General features: G+C 40.4%; 2 protein-coding genes across 12 annotated transcripts in view; one reads left to right on the forward strand and one right to left on the reverse strand.

Moving 5' to 3' along the window:
* The window catches only part of LOC110982766 (adhesion G protein-coupled receptor L2-like), a 39546-nt gene extending 27877 nt beyond the window's left edge, over positions 1-11669 (forward strand). The window contains exons 14-30 of one of the 2 annotated variants that reach the window (XM_022241407.2): positions 273-341; positions 674-809; positions 1159-1299; positions 1518-1608; positions 2233-2395; positions 2593-2642; positions 3564-3696; positions 3796-3899; positions 4367-4469; positions 5123-5273; positions 5804-5870; positions 6127-6193; positions 6715-6803; positions 7164-7290; positions 8156-8354; positions 8493-8550; positions 9020-9162. In XM_022241407.2, coding sequence (XP_022097099.2) covers positions 273-341; positions 674-809; positions 1159-1299; positions 1518-1608; positions 2233-2395; positions 2593-2642; positions 3564-3696; positions 3796-3899; positions 4367-4469; positions 5123-5273; positions 5804-5870; positions 6127-6193; positions 6715-6803; positions 7164-7290; positions 8156-8354; positions 8493-8539 — 1737 coding nt within the window. In that variant the 3' untranslated portion in view covers positions 8540-8550; positions 9020-9162. Of the gene's footprint in view, positions 1-272; positions 342-673; positions 810-1158; positions 1300-1517; positions 1609-2232; positions 2396-2592; positions 2643-3563; positions 3697-3795; positions 3900-4366; positions 4470-5122; positions 5274-5803; positions 5871-6126; positions 6194-6714; positions 6804-7163; positions 7291-8155; positions 8355-8492; positions 8551-9019 lie in introns of both variants that reach the window. The other variant, XM_022241406.2, reaches the window with a different exon arrangement.
* Positions 9869-23145, reverse strand: part of LOC110982768 (adhesion G protein-coupled receptor L2-like) — a 58674-nt gene continuing 45397 nt past the window's right edge. For 7 of the 10 annotated variants that reach the window (XM_022241409.2, XM_087144371.1, XM_022241408.2 and 4 more), the window contains 7 exons: positions 22844-22941; positions 21278-21322; positions 19137-19166; positions 17426-17594; positions 17128-17253; positions 16609-16714; positions 9869-13778 (listed from right to left, as the gene is read on the reverse strand). In XM_022241409.2, coding sequence (XP_022097101.2) covers positions 13186-13778; positions 16609-16714; positions 17128-17253; positions 17426-17594; positions 19137-19166; positions 21278-21322; positions 22844-22941 — 1167 coding nt within the window. In that variant the 3' untranslated portion in view covers positions 9869-13185. Of the gene's footprint in view, positions 13779-15304; positions 15395-16608; positions 16715-17127; positions 17254-17425; positions 17595-19136; positions 19167-21277; positions 21323-22843; positions 22942-23145 lie in introns of all 10 variants that reach the window. The other 3 variants (XM_022241416.2, XM_022241410.2, XM_022241414.2) reach the window with 3 other exon arrangements.

A 23145-nucleotide genomic window follows, 5' to 3' on the forward strand; every position in this document is an offset into this window, starting at 1 on the left:
GGAAACTTAATTTACTTTTGACAGAAATGCATCTGAACATTTGACCATAAGTTCTAAGGGACAGATTGTTCCAAGTGTTATGGTCAACACGACACATCAATTGGACTCTCTTATAAAAAAAATCTAATAAAATGGATTGACTGATTGGGGGGGGGGCAAATATGTTAGAGTTTCAATTCATTGAAAAAGAGGAGAAACTGGAAGAAAAAAAGCATATCCATTGAAAAAATCGTTACAAAAAATTTCTGTTCAATTTCTGTATTTTGGTTTAGATCGTAATTAAATTTGGAAGTAATGTCTTGGACTCTGACAAGCAGGACACCTGGGCCTCACTGACTGCGGTAAGCAGATTTCAGCATATGTTAACTTTAAATCTAACTTAATTTTTTCCGTCAACTAATAGCCGAAATGGTATTTGTGTTTTCTTATGATACATGTATCAATTTTTTTATAGATTATTTTTGACTTGTCCCATCTAAGGGCCTTGTTTAGGATCTTTCGTTTGGCTTTTGCAGTATTTTTGACCCATTATATTCTTCAGTTTGAGATAATGTTTCATGTGCATGTTCATCAGTTCATCAAGGATCACGGGTTTCAATTGTTTTTCAGTGAACAGGAAGCATTTCTATGGGTTCTCGTCAAACAGTCTGGCTTGTTGTTTTGCATTTTCTAGAATGATGGTTCGTCGGAATCTTCGGCAGCTGTGACTCCTACTGACGTTACTGAAAACCTGGAAAATACAGGTTTCCTAGTGGCTCAGTATCTCGGCCCGGACAAGAGCCATGTCACTATTCACTCAGAGAACATATGTAAGAATGGTTCTCTCTTATATCTTTTTAACCTTGAGAGACCTGTAGCAGGCATGGGGCAGGTGCTCTCAACATTTTCTCCAGTATCGTTGCTCTAATACGGTACTACGTTTTGTCATGTGCTAAGCCTAAAGCTCAGTTTTTCTCTTATGATTACACAGGCATATGAAGATACTGACCGTACCATGTCTTGGTAACTAGAGCCAATCAACAATTATAACCGTCATTCCCATTCTCAGTTACCCAGGATTAGTCAAGTTTGACTTCATTTGTTTCAGAAGACCGGTTTAATGGATTGTGCCTGTAACTTTCAGTATAAACTTCACTTCGATCATCTGTTGTCTCCTAGTGATGGCTGTGGAGGTAGTGCCTAAGGAGAAGATAGGAAAAGCTGTTTACTTTCAGGACACGAGGAAGACTGACGATGGAACGAACAGTGTACGGCATACCATCACCTTGCCACCCTCTGCTACTAACATCACAGGCATAGGTAGAAACACACACTGTGAAAAACCAAGTGCAGTATTGATGAACGTTGAATGAAATATCATTGTTCCTATACATTTCATCTGCTGGATTTATGTTGAACCAGCCAGATGTATCATGCCAAAATAATGAAAGAACAAATGAAAATGAATATTCATTACTTGCAGTTATCTGTGTCGCTGAAATTTTAAACACCCGTTTAATGTTGATTTTCCACGACAGGTTCAACCCAGGTAGTCTTCTTAGTCTATGAAAGCCTTGGGGAATACCTCACAGACACTGCTATTGACGAGGGCGTGCAAGGGATCAGAAGGTAGGAATAATTATGTCATTGTGTGTGGGTGTTGCAATAAATGTGGTAGAAACACAAGCACTTATTTAGCATTTAGCTCCAGTACTGTGTGCCAACTTGCAGCATCTCATGTCAAGATTACTCAGGTTTGAACACTTATCATGCCTCTGTACCATTTTGCACAAGCAATCCAGTCAGTTTTAATACTCAGCTGTGACCAGAAACAATACACACAGCTATGGATGTCACTGTTTAGTTACATCAGTCATTTCCCATGGGAACTTATTACATTACAGCTTTTTGCTAACTGTTTTCAGCTTTAATTTTGAGTGACCACTAACACCCATGGTAGTTGATACCACAAAGAAGGAGGATTTTGGATGCTGCCTAAAAACCCACATTTATGCCTGCTATTTGCCAAGTTCTAGGGTTTAATAAAAATCAATCTTGTGCCTGGCCAAAGCTCAAGTTGCAAAGCCAATTAACAGTGTCTTTATTGGAGTGATATTCTGAATTCAGCGATTTCTGTAGCTTTTGTTTTATTGTAACTTGTGTAAATTACAAAACGTACTCCTTTGTTGCTTGTTTGGTCGTGACTTCTTTCAAACTGTTGATTCTTTGTTACTGTTCATCTCTCAACTGTAGGTCTTTGAACGAGAGTGACTATACATTAGATAACAAGACTGATGGTTCCATTGGCCTGATGTTGAATTCAGCTGTGGTATCTGCCTCTGCCAAAAAACATGAGGAACAGCTCACAACATTTGAAAATGAGGAAGAAATCCAACTGACAATAAAACATGCCTTGGTAAGACGTGGTGCTCCTCACGAATTGTTGGAATTATCAACTTCATTTCAACCAGCCAGAAAGATTCAAAAGCATATTCTTCAATGACAGCCCACTTGAAGTACTAGATGCTCCCATTTTAACGCGGAATTAAAAAATTGTGTGAATCTTGGAACGGCAAAGTTTTTCAAGAGGAAGATTTTTTTTTTCCCTTTCAGCCAAACATAACTGGAAATGTGACTTGCGTTTTCTGGAATACATCAAAAAGGTAAGCTTTATGATGCAATATCTGAGGCTGTTTACCTGTTTATATTTAATTATTGAAATCAACATGGCACAGGGCGTTTTGCAGGTTGGGGCAGAATGGGTCTGGTGAACCACTTGCTGCCAGGTGTAATGTGGAGTTGCTTGACGTAAAACTGGGTGATTTTCAAGATTTTCCATTTTCAAAATTCTTTAAAAGATCATATATAGCTTCATTTACTGGACGTTTACACCTACATGAATGACTGTCTGGTGGCTACTCTAATCTGACAGACATGTCTATTGACGCCCGAGTATTTCAGCCAGGTGCCTGCCGCCTTGTAAAAAGAGCCCAGATTGTGCGGTGTTATGTGATTGTCTTTTGTTCCCCAAAGTGGCCCAGTGCGTTACTGGTGTCTTTTCAGTAGGGGCGAGATTAGCGTGCAGCAGTATTGTATCGCTCATCACTGGAACGATGGAGCACTTTTGTCCCCGGTGGTAATCCGCTCGTGCTGAATGCCACAAACAGTGGTATAATCTTTTTCCTCCGCTATTGACAACTGAAAAAAATGTTGGTAATTTCCAGCAGGTCAGTCTTTTGTTCAAAGTACGGTCTTTTGTTACAAGGCCCAGCTCTTTTGTCCGATTTCGGGCTCCCCGACTGTGCGTATAAAGAATACGTACCTGAAACCGGGCTCCCCGGCAGCATACAGTTTAAATTGATTAAATTAAATTAACCTTGAATTAGGTTATGACTGAGTTGATTTCAGTGACATTTGGGTGTGTTTTATATGGTGGTCAAACTTTTTAACATCAAGGGGATATTTGTTTGGTCATGTGGTGAGTCATTTGTTCTGCAAGAATTAACTTTGGATTTGTTTGTAAGCAACTGCCATCTTGATTGCCAGGATTCTGTGCAGTAACCAAACAAATTCTTTGCTCACAGCTTAGGGAAGAGCGGTGCCTGGTCTAACAATGGATGTCGACTGGTTTCCAGTAACCTTACTCACAGCATCTGTGCATGTAATCACCTGACAAACTTTGCCATTCTCATGGACGTCACCGGTACCCACACGACGGTCAGTTTAAAATGCATTACCAAAAACTTCAGGTTGATTTCTGATTCCATACCATCAAAATCAGATGGAAAACTGATTTTTGCTTCTCTTTTATTTCAGATTGCCCCGGTCCACGAGAAAATACTGACAGTTTTAACATATGTCGGTTGTGCCGTTTCCATCGTCTGTTTGTTGTTGTCTTTTTGTGCGTTCACGTTTTTCAAGTAAGTAGATTCGATCCCACCATTTGAAAAATATTTATGTGGGTGCTTAATGCAGGTTAATTTATTAATGCAAATAGTTCACTGTACTCTTGGTTGGGAGTTGAAACCCAGGACTTTCTGCCAAGATGTCTGCATTATTCAGACACATTTCTCAGAAGTTGTTGTCAGAGAGTGTGGAACATACTAGCTATACAGCTAGTATTAAATTCCTGTTATTAAAACAATTAAAAACAGTTGTCTTTAGATATTTTTACAAAAAAACGTTCAGGAATGAACAGATATCTTGACAGACTTCTTGAATTTAAAGGCATTTTAAACGGTGTTATCTTAGCAACTATAAACCAGCCAGTCTCTAAAGAACTGAAATTTTTAATTTGCTAAAAATTCAAAGGTGTTCACTGAATTCCTTCCCACAAAATTTCTAGGATTTCACACCAATACTTGTTATTTCGTTTTATTTCCAATAGAAATATTTGGAGTTTACGAGTGACGATCCATCGTAATCTATGCTTCATGCTCCTAGTTGCCAATGCATTGTTTGTCGCAGGTGTGGAACAAACACAAATAAAGGTACAAGAAGTATCCTTTTTTCTTCATCAGTAAAAAGAGAACAATGAAACGCCCTGTAAACATTAAAATAAATCTGTTTGGTGGTTCAAATTTAAACTCAGCCATGTTTGCTGTACTGCTTATAAGCATGCAAAAGGGAAATCTCTGACTATGATGGGATATGAAGAAAACTACAAAATGACACGTGATCCACCATTCCTAAATCAAGCTGAAGGTTTCTTAGCTGTTACATGACCACTGAAAATTGCATAGCTTTCGCATAGCCTTCTGTAGACAAAAGTGTCACTGTGGGTCACCTTTAAGTACGGAAATTAACAGTTAGAGAGAGGAGTTGTCAAACACTAACTTCAGCTACTTCAGCCTGGTTTTGGACTGATGGGTTACAAGTGTCATGTGGCGATGGTTTGAGAAATTGATAACAGACACAAAACTTATATTCCAGACTGGTTTTCAGAAGGCAAAGCCCCCTTCCTAACCACCACAACAGAATTTTGTTGAGCTAAGGAAATATTTGATTCATTATGTGCTCTGCATTTCTTGCTTTTGCTGAATTTGGCTATTTATGGTGCTAACCAGAATGAAATCCCATCCTAATATCATACTTTTTCATGAGCATAAATCATTTTTGGGGGTTGGCATTTTCAACCTTGTAGACGTTGTGTTCAGTGATCGCTGGTCTGCTGCAGTACTCCTTTCTCTCTGCCTTTGTCTGGATGTCCCTTGAAGCCGTTCAGTTCTACATCATGCTGGTCCACGTGTTCTCCACCCAGTCTCGGCGCTGGCCTTACTACCTTGCTGGATACGGTGAGGCCACACGACGGCTTGAACGGAGACTACAAGTACATGTAGCTCTGCAATTTATTCAGCCAGTTTCCAGTTTCACTCTGATTTACTGAAAGGTCCCTATATTTCCAGACTGCAAATTGCACAGCGTACAGTACCCACACTGACCACGGTAAAGGTAGCAATAGTTGTAGAGGTTTGCGATAGCACAATGCAAGGATGTCTCTTGCTGAGCATGTGTCCGTTGGCAGTCCTCTGACGACAGACAGATCATGTAGGCCGAAACGTTGCTGAGTACCCTCCGGTTCTCTTTAGATCCACACATGCTCAGAAAGAAATATTCTTGCATTGTACCACTGCAAAGCTCTCTAACTAACATACTCGGCCTGTACCCAAACAGCGTACAAACCCAAAGGCAGTATTTTCCCACCAAAGAGACAATGTTGCACTCGACTTTAGGTTGTTTTTGATAATTCTGTCAAAAAAGACAAAAAGTACATTTCCAAAAAGTTTTCCACAACTCAAGTTTGAAATGTCCTTTATTCTGTCAGGTATTCCAGCAATTGTTGTAGGTGTTTCTGCTGGCATTAACCACTCTGGATACGGGACAGACAGATAGTAAGTCATCGAGATTTTTATATTGAAATCATCATCTTCCACATTCATCATTAATATCAGCAAGGGTTTGAATCAGTTTGAAATCCAACTAATTTAAGAAAGATGTTGTTGTTCTTAACACTCAAATGGACTTCTTACTTCAGCTGTTTCCTTAAGACAGGTCCACAACAGCTGTCAATATCCTGTAATCAACCTGTTGTGTCCCAAGGATTAATAGATCTGATAGTTCACTGTATTGGGCCACTTGATTTTTCAGCTGTTGGTTGACGACAGATGACTCTTTTATCTGGAGTTTTACTGGACCAGTTGCTATCATCATTGCTGTAAGTTGGAATTATAAGACTATGACCCATAACGTGTTTCTCCATGGACAAGTGTCTTTTTGTAGGTTGAGCATTTTATGAACTTAGACAACTAAGTCGGGCAGTTTCCGGAGTGTGGAGAAAGTATGATCATTAATTGTTTGTGCACAATTGTGTGATAATTTGGCCTCTGGAATGTCCTGTGGTACGTCTGCATCACTTGGTTTTGGCTACAGTTTTGTATTTTTTAATTTAAACATGATTCTGCCCCTTTTTCATCGGACACAGATCTTTTGGCCCAAAAGACAAGACTCCTTGCTTGTAATCTAATCCCAAACTATGATTTACATTCTGAAAATCTGAAATATTTGTCTTGAACATGACTTTTATACAAAAAACTTATCATAAAAAGCCAAAAGTAAAAAAACCCAAAGTTGCAGGTGATCAAATCGATTTTTCCATCTTGTAACTTTTAAATCTTTGGATACATTATCTATCAATGCATAGAAGTGCTTTAACTCTTTCAATTATCTTTGTGACAGGTGAATCTTGTGTTGTTGGTAGTTTCCCTTCGCATTGCCTACTCCTCTAGATCATCAATCAACAAAGGAATCACTCAGAATGACATCAGGTAAATAAAAGGTTTCTTAGATTCCACCCTTCAAAAATGGCAGAAGAAACTTTGGGACAAAGAGATAACTACATGAATATAACAGCCTCAATCTTTTATGGAAATGTTTTTCTGACTCATAGTTTTAAAAGTGAATTTAATTTTGTGAAAATACGTGAGAACGGTGAATTTCATCATTTCTACATTCATTTTTGAGTGGTCTCTCCTTACTGTATATGCTTCCGTTTGAAATAAGTTATGATCAAGTTTACACGACCTTTTCATAGATTCAGTTGAAGTTGATTTTGTAGCTAAAATTTGTATCTACCTTATGAAGCAGAAATTTGAGAGTTAAATGGGCTAAACGATTTTGCATAATAGGCCGTGGATCAAGGGAGCGACAACTCTTCTTTTCCTCCTTGGCATTACCTGGGGAATTGGTTTCTTTTTCATCAACCAACAATCCTTGGTTATGGCTTACATCTTCACCATTCTCAATTCATTACAGGTAAAAACAAACACGGATATTGAGGTTTTTCATGTGAGGACATTTGACAGGCAAAGGCAGTACAGGAAGCGTTTCAAGTCCGCAGCGCCATGCGCATTCTTGAAACTACATTTTTCAGTTGTTAATTCCATGTATGCCAGAATGCTAGGAGACTTTGAAGGCACGCACATTTCCACGCACATGGGCATGTACATGAATATTGAACACAGACCGTCAAAAATCATGTGACTGAAAAACCTCCATATTCAGAAATTGAAATTGGAATATTTTAAATTTCGATACTAAGCTTGAGTGAACCCCTGTCACCTGATTGGTGGATTAATGATCGTGTGTCATGAATGATTTATCCCAGTTCATGGCTCAGCCACACTACCAAAAATGGAATGTTCCATTCAGCAGGTGAATGAATCAATTAAATTTCCATCCGTCCCCACAAACTGGAGCTCTTCACTCAAAATAGGCGATGGGGGATCTGCTCAGTGGGGATATTTTCCTGAGTTTTATCATCCCCTGTTTAAAACAAATAATGAATTTTTCACTGGTGTAAAAATGGAAAGAACACGTTCATTCTTTGGCAGATGGAATGTTCCATTGCCATGAGAGCCAAGTAGAATAGAACATTTTATCTTTGAAGATAAAATTCTTCTTACTGCCCTCAACATTTCTTGTTTGTATAATGGGATGCCAAGCTGGACCAAGAGGGGGCGCAATTTTCCTTGCAACAGAGGCTCCTTGGTAGTAAACCAATGTGGCTCTTCTCAACTGATGAGGGGGTGCTTCTGCTTCAAGGTGCAAACCTGTATATTTGTGAGATAAGCATAGCCTCTTCATTCAGAGTGGCTACCAATGATATCTTCTTTGCCAGGGACTTTTCATCTTCATTTTCTATTGCCTCGGCAATGAGCGAGTGAACTCAGAGCTGCGGAAGTTCCTGAATCGCCAGGAATGGCTGCCAGCTTGCATCAGGAAGCGATACGGGAGGGACACCACCTCAAGCCACAGCTGGGTATTAAAGTCATCTCTGGTGTTTTGTTCTCCAAACCAAAAAATAGTCAAATTACCAGGTATAATTGATGTATAAGTTGATGAAAAGAATAGCAAGTAAGAATTTTAGGTTGCTTCATAAAACAGCAGTCACAAGAAGACAGTGAAGACTAATTTCATGCTTTCCATGAAATATTTCCCTTTTTTATCCCTTCCAGAGTCAGAAAGGGGCTACCATAGCCCGTCGTCAGACACGCCGCCATGAAGAATACCGCAGTACGTGGGCTTTCAGTAAATCTGTAGCAGATTATTAATAAATTGGATTTTTCTCTGAAATCTAATTTTCCTCCAAATTTGGAGAAGAAAGTACAAAGAAAAGGAGCAATAGGATTACTTTGCAATTGTGTGAAAATCTGGTAAAAAAGTGACATTTCCTTAAAAAATCTACAACAGTACTTTTCAGGAAAATGTTTATTTTATGTATGTCAGATTTTATGGAGAATGGATTTTCTCAGAAACTCTCCAACTTAAGGAACATGTGCATGTATGCATTGGGTGAAAATTGCCTTCCTCTCTCTCCGACATGGAATTTCAAGGCCAACAAGTTTTTATCTGCCTTGTATTTTTGTTGCAAAAACTGTTCAAGTAAGATCAGATTCACATTACGTAAATTAAGGACTACATTATCAGTTTTGTACGGTACACCATTTCCTCTCTTATCTCCGCTCTCATTTCACAAAAACAGACAAATCTGCCGTGACAATCCAGAGCGAGAGTGCTCCTCCGACACCTCTAGAACACATGTACCAGGACACCAACCCTGTCATCACTGTCAAGCTGGTGGACGAGGACGACAACGAAGGCACCAACACAGAGACCGAGACCACCAACGTGGCATTTGACACTGACAGCTTGGCCGAAACAACCACCATAGCAGACACAAGCCAGAGCGGGCGTTCTTGGCTACACAGCGCTACAAATACAGCTGGTGCTGGGAACAAAACAGGAAGCGGTAATCGGTACCCAACCATCAATCATGAGTAATTCAATGCAGTAGGCTTTTTGATTCCAAATCACTTCACATGCCAAAGTTGACTTGGACAAATCAAGTCTTTTCTATGTTACCATGGTGACATTTCCATTTTAGTTCTCAACTCCTTGACCTTTCTTTGGTCACAAAATGAGATTGATAGTACAGCATTAAAAATCTAAACTACAAAATGTAAAAAAACCAGTGGTTAAAAAACATCTATCAACACACTGTCCGTCAGTAATACCGTCATAAAGTGACAAAATGTTCCTTATTTGACTACGTTGCTAACTGGAGTAATTCCATTGGTTTCTGTGTCAGTCTGTTGAACCGAATGCCATATCTGCTCAAGAAACGGATCAACAGATGTTGTCTTTGGCAGAAACTGCACTGCCCTACAACTGTCAATGTCTACGCATGTAAAAATAACATTCTTTGAAGGTGCTTGAGTGGTCGTCATGTGACATGTATTGGTGAATATAACATTTATGTAGCAGACTTTGCATGAGATAAATATTGATTTACCACACAGTAGTTTAGCTGATTACCACAAGTTCCAAGCACTTTTTTCAAAGGTTTCGCAATGCTTTATTTGACATCTATAGCTTGCATACACAGAGTTCCTAAATTGGCATAAATCAATCTTGTGTAATGCAGGACTGTGAAAGAAGTACATAAGACTTGAACGAAATTTGCTTTAGACTACTAAATACAACAGAAACATATTTCATCCAATCAATGAGCAGCACTAGACTACCAAAGATGATTGTCTTATAGTTTATTGATGTGTCAACAAAAACGTGTAACTGTGCTTTTTTCACTTTCAGCTAAGTTCCTGGAGTAAGAAGTTTAAAGACAGCTTTAAAAAAAAAGTTTGAGCAATAAACATTTTAGAATGTAGTTTATGCTATTAGAAATTTTATATTTTACAAAATCGTCCTTATGTGTCCAATATGGACTTTTGATGTTTGTAAATCTCACATTGCTTGCTTATTATTATGAAATTAATAGATAGATTTAGCTCTGTATTTAATTATTCTAAAAGGAATACACTTGTCAGAACAAACAGGTCACGTTCCCTGTTAAATTCATCAGGCTGTTCAATGCCAAGGAACACAAGCTGCTGAGAACGGTAAGTCCGCTTCCAAAGTTTTCGTCTTGTCAGAAAAATCAGAGGAACACATTACCATAACTGAGAAAAAACCCATTAACCCTCCTTTAGATTTACAGCACAAGGTCACTCTCTTGCATGTTGGTGCAGTGCACAACACAACACAGCTGTGCTTCTTTGAGGTGTTTACCAAGTGACCCAAAGAGTGACTTCAGCATAGGAGGGTTAAATAGAGTTGATGTCATTTTCTGTTTACATGTACACTTTCCCGTGGGGGCTCGGTGGATCGCATCCCACGTTACTGCCACAGAAAAGTGTACATGTAAACAAAGCCGACGTCATTATGGCGTAGGTCTATTTATCATAATTATCAAAATAAGAAAATTAATTTCCACATCAGCACCAATGTACTACGCTAAAACTGGCAACATGCAGTAAGGAATAGGCAACATGCTGGCACTCTGCTTGGAAAAATACAATTATTGAATGGTGAGAACCTTAACAAACTCTATTCATGTAGTTTTGTAGCTAGCCACGTTAAAGCTTCGAGGAATTTTGAAAGAAAAAAAAATAAGACTGATGAGAAATCCTTGAGATTGTACATCTCAACCCATCACCTCGCCAACAAATATTCGTGGGACAGGCAAACAGCACTGGTGATCCCAGTCAATGGAAAAAAAGCAATAGGTAATTCCATCGTGAAAAGACAAACTTCTTGATTTTACTTTTATGACGAGGTTTCTGTAACACTCCTGACAGCTTTGAGCTCTAAATCTGAATAATCTTGGCGCAAACAAGATGCTTGCCTAGTGCATGCTACCAATAATTACAGTATAAAAGTACAAGAAGGAATAAGCCTGCGATCACTAGCTAATGCTGGATTGAAAATAAATCAGAAAACTATTTTCCCGACAAACAAAACCAAACTTCAAACCAAAGAGAACCTCCTAATAGCGAAGGAAGTTCAAATCATCAGGCTTCAAACAGCCAAAATCATCTCCTACTAACAACACTGACCTGTATCCGTTCTAAACATATGTACTTATTATTAAATGGTTTTGTTAAAAACATTTGTTTTTTTCATTGTAACAGTGAAATCTACAGCACTTTTATTACATCAGAGATTAACTTCTACCAATATACAATCATACCTAGGTCCTGCCAGCGCTAATGTATATTTCAAGTGCTTTTAGCGTACCGTACTAACAGCAATTATATTGTTTGGTTTTTTAATAAGACCAGCTTATCAACAAATTTACAACACTTTTTCTTTCAGTAACTTAATAGTATAATTTACAATTATTTCATTCTATAACAAGGAATGATCTATTTCAAACATGTAGGCATTTCAGCCCACATACTGGTAGTTAACAAAAGAATCAAACTCAAATTTTAGTTACCGTATGTTCTGAAAAAGAATGTAAAATGAAAGAATTGATTTTTTTTCTTCTTTTTTAAATGTGCAGAAATCATATCACAGCAAACAAAACTTAAAACTTCAAAAACACCAAAACCTCACTCCTCCACTCTAAACTAGTTACACCGATCTGAAATTCTCTTCAGAAATCAACGACTTCACAGTTTGAGAACACAAATCTTAGTGGTTAAATACCCTGCTCCCAAAGGCTACAGCACCACTGTGTTTCTAAAGAAAAGGGCATTTTATGGTTCAAAACCTTCATTATGGGATATACCACCTGGGTTGCAGGTATCTCCTTTATGAGACAGTAAGGATTACTCACATCAGAGTGAACTCAGTGAGTGGCTAATCAGCTAAACCAGAAGTTATCCAACCCCTGTAGCAAGAATTTCCAAAGTCACTAGACCTTTAACACTGTGTTCTCCAGCTTGCCCTGGGGGCAATGCCGTGAATTTCAGACCTACGTTCAGCTGGTGGTTTTTTTTTAAAATGTTGACGTAGAGATTACGAGAATCACAGATCCGATGATAACGAGTTGAGAAGTACAAAACTGAAAAGTCAGGTGGAAAAACTCAAAGGAAAAAACTTGTAGAACAGCACGCACAAAGTAGGGTCAAATGAAACTTAGCTACAGGATCAGTACTTGATTTATAAGGGTGCAATTCAAGGTAATGCAGCTGGATTGAAGGACTTGAAGCTGTTCCACGTTCCTCTCTAATCACCTCCTTTGGGAGTTGACGTGGACCAGCTTGGCTAAGCTTTCTTGTATACATCTTTGCATATATACACAGTACACATTTACACACAGTATGGACAATTTGGAAGTGGGTCCACTGTTGGAGTTTACACAATTTGTCTCATCACAAAACTCGCAAAGGTACATGTACACTGCAGAAGCTACTGCATACGACTAGGAACCTTCTTTACCTTTGGATCACGAAACCGTTGCGTAATTACTGTGACCATGGGAAATTCCACAGCTCTCACAGACCAAATGTACATTTCTCTAATGGAAGTGATAATTGTACTCACTTCATGTAGCTTCACAGCTGCTTACAAGTTCTGACAAGCCTGATTTAGTACTCACTGGCTGTCACTTGGTGGCTGCGAACAAGGCAAAAAAACCCTGGACTTGTGCCACACAGCATCACTAGAAGCAGTGATGGTCCTCTAAGCCCAAAGCTAAGGAAAGACACAGACTGGATGTGATTATTACAACACAGAAGGGCTTTCTCACACATGGTGCTCACAGATGCAGCTGCAGTTACTCCATTTTACTCCACTGTCAAATCGTTCAAGTACAGTAATGACGACCGTTCAGGAGTAACTTGTGAGTTCTCGCTCCACTGATCATATGAGCGTCTCTCGCCTGGGAGACAAACTAGTGATACCCAGGAATTCCACATCACCAGAGTTGTCATCGGCGACGTCAACTTCGTCGGGCGGTTTCTGCTCATCCAGAGGTGACCAGTGACCAGCACGCTGGGAATCACTGTTCATGCGTGTGATTTTGGTCCGTAGAAAACGGGGTGATCGTGGCAGCTCGGGCAGGCTGCCTTTCTTGTCAGCTTTGGCGGGCTGGCTGAGCCCGCCAGCTGGCGGGGGTTGAGCTAGATCTGGGAGGCTGGTGAAGTTGCCACTCTTGGGTGGCCGGTAGGAGGGTGGGGAAAGCTGACGGTACAACGGTAAGGGCTGGCGTTTCTCTGGAGATGGCGGTGGCTCCCTCGGGGAGTCGAGCAGTGGACGGACCTCAGCAGGGCTCGCTGGCAAGTCCCGATCCTCACGGCTTCGCTTCGGGGTTGGGGAAGGGGTGCCTTTGGCCACCTGAGCAAGCTCTAGCTGTCCATCCTCCATCTCAAGACCAATGCCTTCATCTGACAAACGCTGGTGTCCGTCCTTAGTTTCTGGTACAGATGCTGTGAATCGCACCGGTATAAACTCACCTAATGGACAAAAACAAAAAGTATCATTTGACATTGTTTTCTACTTCAATGTAAAATTACAAAGAATGAAGCTTCTTCAGTCTTCCTCCCAAACTCTTCCTTCCCAAACTCCACTAATTCACGGCCAAAGATATCAAATGCTGCAACATATAACAGACTCTTTGCTACATATATCTACAGGTCTCCACAATGTGTGCATCTTTTGATTTCAAGACTGAAAAACCAATTACTTTCTTTGCATTACTTTGCTGATGACCAAACTAGAGTTAACGGTGGACTTGCATGTACACGTATGGATGTTGTGCTGCCTGGTGATCACGTGATGCTAGACTCTCCTCATGCAGTCAGTATAAAACTGCTAACCATGCAAAAAAATCCTAATTTTTGTTTCCTTCAAAATATTCTCAAATCTTGCCACAATTCACTGCACTTGGGTTTTCTAGCACAAGCTTAACCTCACAGTAAGAAACCTGTATTTTAAACTGTTCACAAACTGGGAAAGGACAGAAAAACATGAAACACTACAACAATGACACATTGAAGAAAAACCCAGTGAGTTAAACAGCATGCAAAGTCTGAATATAACTAGGCACAACCCACATTCTGTTCCTCATGGTGTTACAGAAAGAAAAACAGCTACGATTCCAGGCACCCTGGACGAAGTTTAATCCACAACACTGTCTGAACCTCTCTGTTTACATCTTCCAAGAAAATTAGTTAAGATAAAAGAAGCTACCCCTTGAAACTTTTATGAAAAGATCATGCAACAGTCAGTCACAGAACAGGGAGTAGACAATCAGAACTTCAATAAGGATTTTGAAACATCCAAATGTTGGCCCTAAGAGCACTCAAACATTAGAAGACATGAAAAAGCCTGCAGTCATGAAGGTGAGAGATCAAAAGTCCAATGTAATTCTCGTTGGTCCAGAGGTGAAGCTGACAAAGACATTATGAGGTTATACCCAGTACATGTATTTCTCATGCAATGTATTAATAAAGCCGTGGTTAACGATGGAACTCGGCAAAGACAATACATTTTAATTAATTGCCGAGCAGTGTAAAGTGTTTCCGTTAACCCTATCCCCGCTAGACACCACAAATGACCACATTACTGATACCACATATCGGCACATGTTACTTTGAAGGCAAAGTTCAACCTTGACACCAGACTATGTGTACAGCCTAGCTACAGTAAGGCAGTACCATGCGCAGGCCTGCATTTAATGTACGCGCATGTCAGGAAAAAAATGAGAAAATTCCAAGCTAAGCCAAATGCTTTCTGAATTTGTAAAACCTTCACGAGACGCAACGAAATGAGGAAATTGGCTGATCCAATGTCGCATGCCTCAAGTGGTAATAGCTACAACATCAGGAAGATAATCGTTAGTCGTCAGATCACTGTACATTGGTCTATTGTAGCAGTACTTAAACACAGCTGTGGTATTTTGTGGTGCTATGCAAGGTGGTCCATAACCACCTAATGATCAGGGCAAGGGTTAACAGGGTTGTTCTGGGGTCTACTTCACATTTGAATTGATCCTGGGCACGGCGTTGCTGGATTTATTCTGTCTACACGGATGAAGCGTACTGGACAGCACTGGGGCGGATACAGGAACCTGCCAGTGGACAAACACGGTGGGGGAGGCAAAGGAAGGAGGGCAGGGATGTCAGAAATGCAACCAATGAAAAACCTTTGGAAGGGAAATACAGAAAAGAAAGGCAGTTTCCACCAGCTTCCTTTTCTGGCATTGGAAGGATGTTTATTGGTCCTAAAACAATGTTTTAAAACTAATTGAAAAAAGAAAAAAGAACAGCTCCTCACTTTTTTGATCGTTATTCCCCCTTTGCTGGTTCTTTACAAATTTACTGGTAAATCACAAATTTGGAAATGCTGTTTAACTTTGTACACAACCACCATAGTGGATCTGAAAAGTACAATCTTTTAGAAAGGTTTTGAGAATGTTGAAAGATGGCTTTTTTGTCACTGAATATACCGTAGGTAGGCACTTAAAAATGATCTCACTGTATAACAGCCACTCTGACCTCACCGTAAAACAGCCGCTCTGACCTCACCGTAAAACAGCCGCTCTGACCTCACCGTAAAACAGCCGCTCTGACCTCACCGTAAAACAGCCGCTCTGACCTCACCGTAAAACAGCCGCTCTGACCTCACTGTAAAACAGCCGCTCTGACCTCACCGTAAAACAGCCGCTCTGACCTCACTGTAAAACAGCCGCTCTGACCTCACTGTAAAACAGCCGCTCTGACCTCACTGTAAAACAGCCGCTCTGACCTCACCGTAAAACAGCCGCTCTGACCTCACCGTAAAACAGCCGCTCTGACCTCACCGTAAAACAGCCGCTCTGACCTCACCGTAAAACAGCCGCTCTGACCTCACCGTAAAACAGCCGCTCTGACCTCACCGTAAAACAGCCGCTCTGACCTCACTGTAAAACAGCCGCTCTGACCTCACTGTAAAACAGCCACTCTGACCTCACTGTAAAACAGCCACTATGAGCTTCCCCTTTAACATCAGTTACACCTCACACCCAATGAATCCAGAAAGGCTTCTTGCATTTGTTTAAGATGCTGACAAAAGGAAAGGAAAATCCTACTGGTTTGTCATACTGATGATATGGCAGATACGGAGGGGATGCGAAAGCCCATCTACATGCTAACAAGACTGGGAAAGAACAATTTCAGGTGCTCGTCAAAACAAGAAAATAGCATACAACCCCCCCAAAAAAAAACAACAAAAGAAAAGAAGGCACCACCATTTCAGAAAGAGATTTTGGTGTCACATGGAGTGTTCCCCACACAGACTACTCACCAGAATTTCTACCATTGGATGAGGTGGACAGCTTGCGGTGGTCAGCGCTGCTCGAACCGGTCGTATTGCTCAAACGTTTGTCTTCCTGGCTCCAGATTCGTTTTTTCTGAAAGGTAAAAAGATGTTCACAAATTTCTTCTTTTCTTATCAGCCATCACAACCATAGCATTTTCCACAGCAGGGTACTAGTATTTCTCTGATTTGTTTCTGAATACTACAAAATTCTGATATTTATTTCCAATAAATTGATTTGGTTTCAAATAAAACTTTCACTCCAAATTATCAAATAAGGCTGAAATCCTGTATGATTTCTCCGTTACTGCAGCAAAAAATCCAACACACATGAGAACCTTTATTGTCAATTAGCACAAATGACCTCATCTTAATAGTGAACAATTAACATTTCCCAAAACAGGTTCAGAAGGGCCATTCTAAATGAAAAATGGTTAAAACTCTCCTTGGGACATGAGTATCAGAACCCATTTCAGGGATTGAGACACATGACAATCTGAAACTCACCCCTGACGAGGATGAGCTAGAACGATGTTGGTTGGAACCAGTGTAGAATGTGCCACCATACCGATCACGTATCCACTCAGGCATCCACATGCTGTTGCGGATGAAGCGACGATACTCTTTGATAACCTGCAAATCATAAAACAGAGAATCCCTTATGCTCTTTAAGCCACTTATTCCTCAGTGTAATTTTTGGCATTTGGTGAAATGTTGGGACACTTTCTGTTAAAAAAGCATCTCACTGAATATGCTGGATATAATATGACTTCAAGACATTACGATGACAATGTTTCCTGATTACCTTCTCATTCATGAAGCAGTGGAAGGTGAAGATGAACATTCCCTGGAATACATTGGCGATGGTGAAGATGTAGGCAAACACCAGTAAGGATTCTGTGACATACAGCAGGCCAAATGCCCAGGTAATACCCAGGAGACAGAGAAGGACCAGGGCACCTCTTACCCAAGACCTACAAATGAGACCAAAAAGTTAAGAGAGTGCTGGTCACTTGTACTACACTTGACAATGAAGCACAATCCCGCATTCGTTCAATCAAGACAGAGGCAGGGTGTGTGTAGTTGGGGGACAGTGGTGGGGCTAAGGGTGAGGCACTGGGTTTAAGTGGGTGAAGGGTAGAGGGTTGGGCGAAAGTTTACTGAGGGGGGTGTAAGGATAGGACAGGAAATGAGGGTTGCAGGGGGGTGGGTGGGGGAACAAAGAGTTTCAAAAGGGGGAAGGAAGGATAGAAGAGTGTGGTTGGGTAAACCTACAGTTTGAGATATGCACACAACACAAGGCTTGCTCGGGAGTTAAAACATCCATTTTACCTCTGCAGAGTAGGTAAGAACTTTGGGGAGGATCAGTGAAATAAAAGTTGTTCACTCTTTAGTTGTGCTGTTAAATCCAGAATTGAAAGTCGTTCATCTTGCAGGCAACCTTTGGTGTTTGCATTCGGTGACATGACTGAGAATGGCATTCATTTAACTTTACACTTTGACACCAAACATGCCACACTTTCAGGCGCCAAGTGTTATCACATTTTGCCGGCCCGTTTTTAGACTCCTGCTTCACATTCAAGCAACACCACGAGAGGTAGCCATGGGTGAAATAAACTTGCAACAGGAAAGATTTCATGGAACAAACTGAAGGGAGGTGTGAAAAAGCAACGGAAAAGTAAACAGAAACTCCTCCATCGGGAAACAAGGGACACCATGAAATAAAACCACAATGATATGAACCCTGGGTAGGAATGCCCCATCGTGTAAAGAACTGTGAACGCTCAATGTAATACACTTCCCTGGTATGCAATGATCCCAAAGTGTGACAACACAGCATGCAAGCCAGTGAAGGAAGAGCTGTCAAAGGCCATGCCTATGGATATGGCAATGGCTGAAAATAACACGTGCCCCAGTAAGCCAGTGGATGGTAGCAGCAGCCACTTCCATTTACATGTGTGTAGCCTAGCCGTAGCCAGTTGATTAGGACATTAACCGTACATAAAAGACAATCTTCTATTCCCACCTGTCATGCTACACATTACCTCAATCATCAATAGACTGTGCAGAAGTTACAGCACTGTGCCCTAGCACCATGTAAAACGAGGGTTTAATTTCAAAGTAATGCATAGACCTTCAGCAGAATATTACCAATAGTCTTGGATTATAGCCATGTCACACTCATGCTTACAGACCCCAAATGATCTGTGCATTTAATGTAAACATATAGGGGTCTACATTACAACACACCATGCATCAGAGTTGATTAAGTTTTTCAGGACTGTCTACAACACAGAGGAGAAAGGAATTGTTATGGCCAAAAAACAAGGCATAATTTAAAACATAACATGGGCAGTTTTACAAGCAAGTTTACATTAGTTGCTGATCAAACACCTTTTTCCACCACCCAGCAATTTGCAAGTGTCTTCACAACTTTTTCAATTCACCACAGAACAGAATCATGGGAAGGGAAAAAAAAAATGTTGGCAAAACGTTGTAGCAAGAAGCGTACTTACACTGCCACATCCATGTTGTTGTCTCCAGCACTGGGAAGTGATGGAAGCATTATTAAACGGGAAGAGAAACAGTTTATTTCAACAACGAGACTACACGCTCATGGACGATGTTGCATTATTGCACGGTGCGAGAAAAAACAAATTACAAAACAAACGGTACGAAACAGACTGACGTGTACATGTACTTGCCCCAAGGAGTTTTACTGCCAAGCAAACTTGACTCGTCGCTGATGCAGGAGTTTTGCAACAGTTTATGCTCGTTAGGCATTGTACAGACTTTAAAAAATAGACACAGGATAACAGTATTTTATACAATCTGTTCAGTCACTTGGGCAGAACCGTCACACGGGATATCACCCTATGCTTACTTCTTACTTCCTCGCAACAGATTGACCAATCAGAATCAAGAAATCAAGCTTGCTTGAAGATGAAACTATTTACCTTCCCTAACTCTCCCAGAATACATGTATATGCCCAAATCAAACTCAAAATATTTTCTCATCTTTCATGCAGTCGGGACAGTAAAGCCTGGCCATGAATAAGCTGACTGGATGTCGACTTATCAAACACAATCACACACAATACAAACATGACAAAGCAGCATCAGAACTTTTTAGGGCATGTTGAAGTTGACAGATCTGAGCATGTACCCAGCAGGAATGCCAAAGGAGTTACGTTTACTGTAACACTGTAAGTTACGGTTACTGTGACATGGATTCTACAAACTTCAAAATATTTTAATATTTTTTTAAATCCTTAATGTCAAATTAGAGTGCATGCAAGGTACCAGTATTCAACTAATAAAAATAAAACACCATATCTAAAGAACACACACTTTAAGCGGCTACCAGCACTGCCATTATTTTATACAGAATTTCAAGTGAAAATGTAAAGATCATAGCCTGAATATCACAATATCTCTCCCCCTCAAACATTTCTGGAACCAAGTCTTCAAATTCACCACCATCACGCAAAACCACGACATCACGAGAATACCATGAAAATAACAAAACTGGTCGCGCTGAGGTGAGCTTCTGGGATTTGGGGAAAGTAATCAGCAACAAAGAACAATGGATAAAACAAAAGAAATAACTAATATGTATCTCTCATGTACTCCCCGCAATTCAGAATTGCAGGTGCTGACGTGAACACGGTAACTAAAGAAAACAGAATTAAACTTGAGAAGAACCAGGTCACAGGAAAACAAGGACAGATGACAAAAACTTAAAGAAAATTTGGCATTCGGTGCATGTACATATACAATACATATGTAGTGCAGTGCAAAGTCACTGTTGCCATGGTTACCAGTAACAGCTTTGAATGCCCTTGTGGTCGACAAATCAATAGGCCTACTCTGTGTACGGATGCTTGTATACTTTCCTGCAGAGCCGCACTGTGCACCACAGGAAAGCACACATGTTAAAGTGTGCCGTAGTCAGAACAGTGGCCAATTCATATTGTGAAATGCAAGCTTACATGTACTTCTCGTAAATTCTGGAAACTCCAAGAGATAAATTACAGCCATGCTTATAGAGGCATTTCCACTGGCCCTTACTGAAGAAAAAAAACTTGTCTATTTTTTCCTCAGAGTAACGGTACATCTGTACATGTACTTATGTACACACTCGAAGAAATAGCACAACCAGTCCTACAGTGCAATACCTGAGTGCGAAACTGCAGATGAAAACTCCAAACCCCTTGATTTTCACTCCCTAAATTTGTCCCAATACACTTTACCACTGTCCTTTAGATCACCCCCTCCCAAATTTCTGCTTTGTCTGAGTTTTGTTGGTGCCTCCAGAAATTTTTCTCGTGTCAGGTTACACCTTCTGCTGACATGTCAAACCTCAGTTTGATTTCCTGATAACTGACAAAATGCCTAACAAGAGCTGACAACTGGTTTCCAATGTGCAATTTATTTATGAGGGTTTTAATCTGAGAAAAACATGCATAGATCTGGAGGCTGTTGCCACACATGAGCTGCTTTGAGTCAAGGTTCACATTCCATTCAATATTTCACAGGAGACCGTGCTCTGAGGGTAACTTTTCTCATGGAAAATGCCCCTCCTCCCATGCCACCTTTAATTGATTTATCGACCACCAGGAGTTCTGAAGTCCCTTGAGACAACTATGTTCCTTACACAATTTGTTGGCTACTTCCGAAGTTTTGCTCGTTGATGACAGGACTAGGGCAGAGAGTGGGAAGGAAATGAGAGGGAACAGCTGGTAGGTTAGTAATAACAAGCAACGAGACCCAGATGAAGATAAGACACGGAAGTACAGATACATCAAACAGGAACTATCGTTGGAATTTGGAAAAATATTGAACCTAAAACACTCTCAGTGATGGGCTTACAATACCAAACAGACTTTGAGTATAAAAACCAGAAGTGCTTGGTGTGAAGGAAAGTTTGTAGAAAAGCAAAGATCAAATTATTCGGTGTAACGAATTGAAATTAAGACAAGATAATTGATTTTTATGTAGATGATCCGACACTGGACAGATGGGAATTGCACAGAAATCAAGTCATGCTAAAGAAGGATTTGGTGACGATGGCTGGATATCAGACCATTTGAATCTGTGCACTGCCTGACCATAAATACCTTGTCTTCAGAAAGGCAGGTATGATTAGTCAAATCGTCCTGAACATGTTTTGAATGTTACTGCAAGTTGCAAAACAAGTCCAATATTCTAATACCAATACCACTGACAGTGCAATCTTTGACAGATCACACGAGCCTGAAACAGGGCCAGAAGCACCTCGTTTTTAACTTCATTCTAAGCAGAGGTAGATTCACTCAGGCACACTGTACACTTGAATCTACCCCTTAAACCTGATCCTAGCCAGATGTTTCAACTCGCAAAAATTGTTGTGCATTTTCACTGACTTGTCAAAAAATCAAGTTCACAGATGCCCCAACTTTGACAGGTCAGTTCTTAAAAAATCCTGTCTATGAATATTGAATAGTTACAGGAATTGAAGAAAAACGAATATGTACAAGGTTTTCAACATAGCCACTTGTTTTAAGCACTGACTTTTTTCTTTTTAGCAGGAAAGCAGGATATAGGCCTGCCATCTGAGGTAGATTACGTTACTTATCTCAGGGATCAAAACTCGGGGTCTGGAAGGATTAACTGAAGCCCACCAACTTCCCGGAGGTACAGTGTACAGATTTGTCTTATTGCCGGCATTACGAAGATTCAAGGATAAGATCTTTAGAAGTTTGAAATGCCAAAGTGGCAATCCATCAAGATCATCCCGTAATATTTTTGTACATCTTGTCTGATTTAACCACTGTGTGCAAAGCTCTTGAATCCTATGAGACTGTTTATCTGGAGAGATAATTCAAGGCATTGCATACACAGTCTTATCCAACAAACCATCATCCCAACGCCAAGCTCACAAAAATGTTTGACTACCAGGGACATTTTAAGCCAAGCATCAATAGGTCCAACCAGCAGAATGTGGAATCAGAAATGTTGAGATCTATTCATATTTCCAAGAAATGCCAAACCTTTAAACCCAGCCTCTGTATTGTAAAAAGCGTCTGATAAAATTCTCCATTTACTCCAACCGGTGCTTTATTCCTGTAATATGTCAGTCTGCTTCCCGCATTTGAGTGCTGATAACACATCACTGTAAAAAGAAAAAGGAGCGCTATGAGAGTATAGCTACGGCGATGCAAGATTCACGGCTTTTACTCACGTTATCTTCTCCTTCTTTGTCTTCTCTTTCTGATTAGTCTGCATGGTACTATGGCGACACATGATGAATATCGCCATGGAGAGGAACATGGTGTTCACCTGACAAGAAAAATATCCAAATAATAACAGCCACCTTTAGAAGCTTGAATTTCAAATCATCAGACACTGAGAGACTCGTTGTTCCCTTTTGTGGCAAGGACTAAAAAAAAACAGAAGTCCCTGAAGTCATATGACGGCTCCACACTACCGGGCCAATTTGACGCTAATTCTCAATTCGTGCTCACAAGTTCTCCTCCGCAAAAC

The sequence above is a fragment of the Acanthaster planci genome, linkage group LG12, assembly GCF_054643075.1.
Source record: "Acanthaster planci isolate LZ-2023a linkage group LG12, COTS_SCS, whole genome shotgun sequence".
In the NCBI taxonomy this organism is placed as follows: Eukaryota; Metazoa; Echinodermata; class Asteroidea; order Valvatida; family Acanthasteridae; genus Acanthaster; species Acanthaster planci.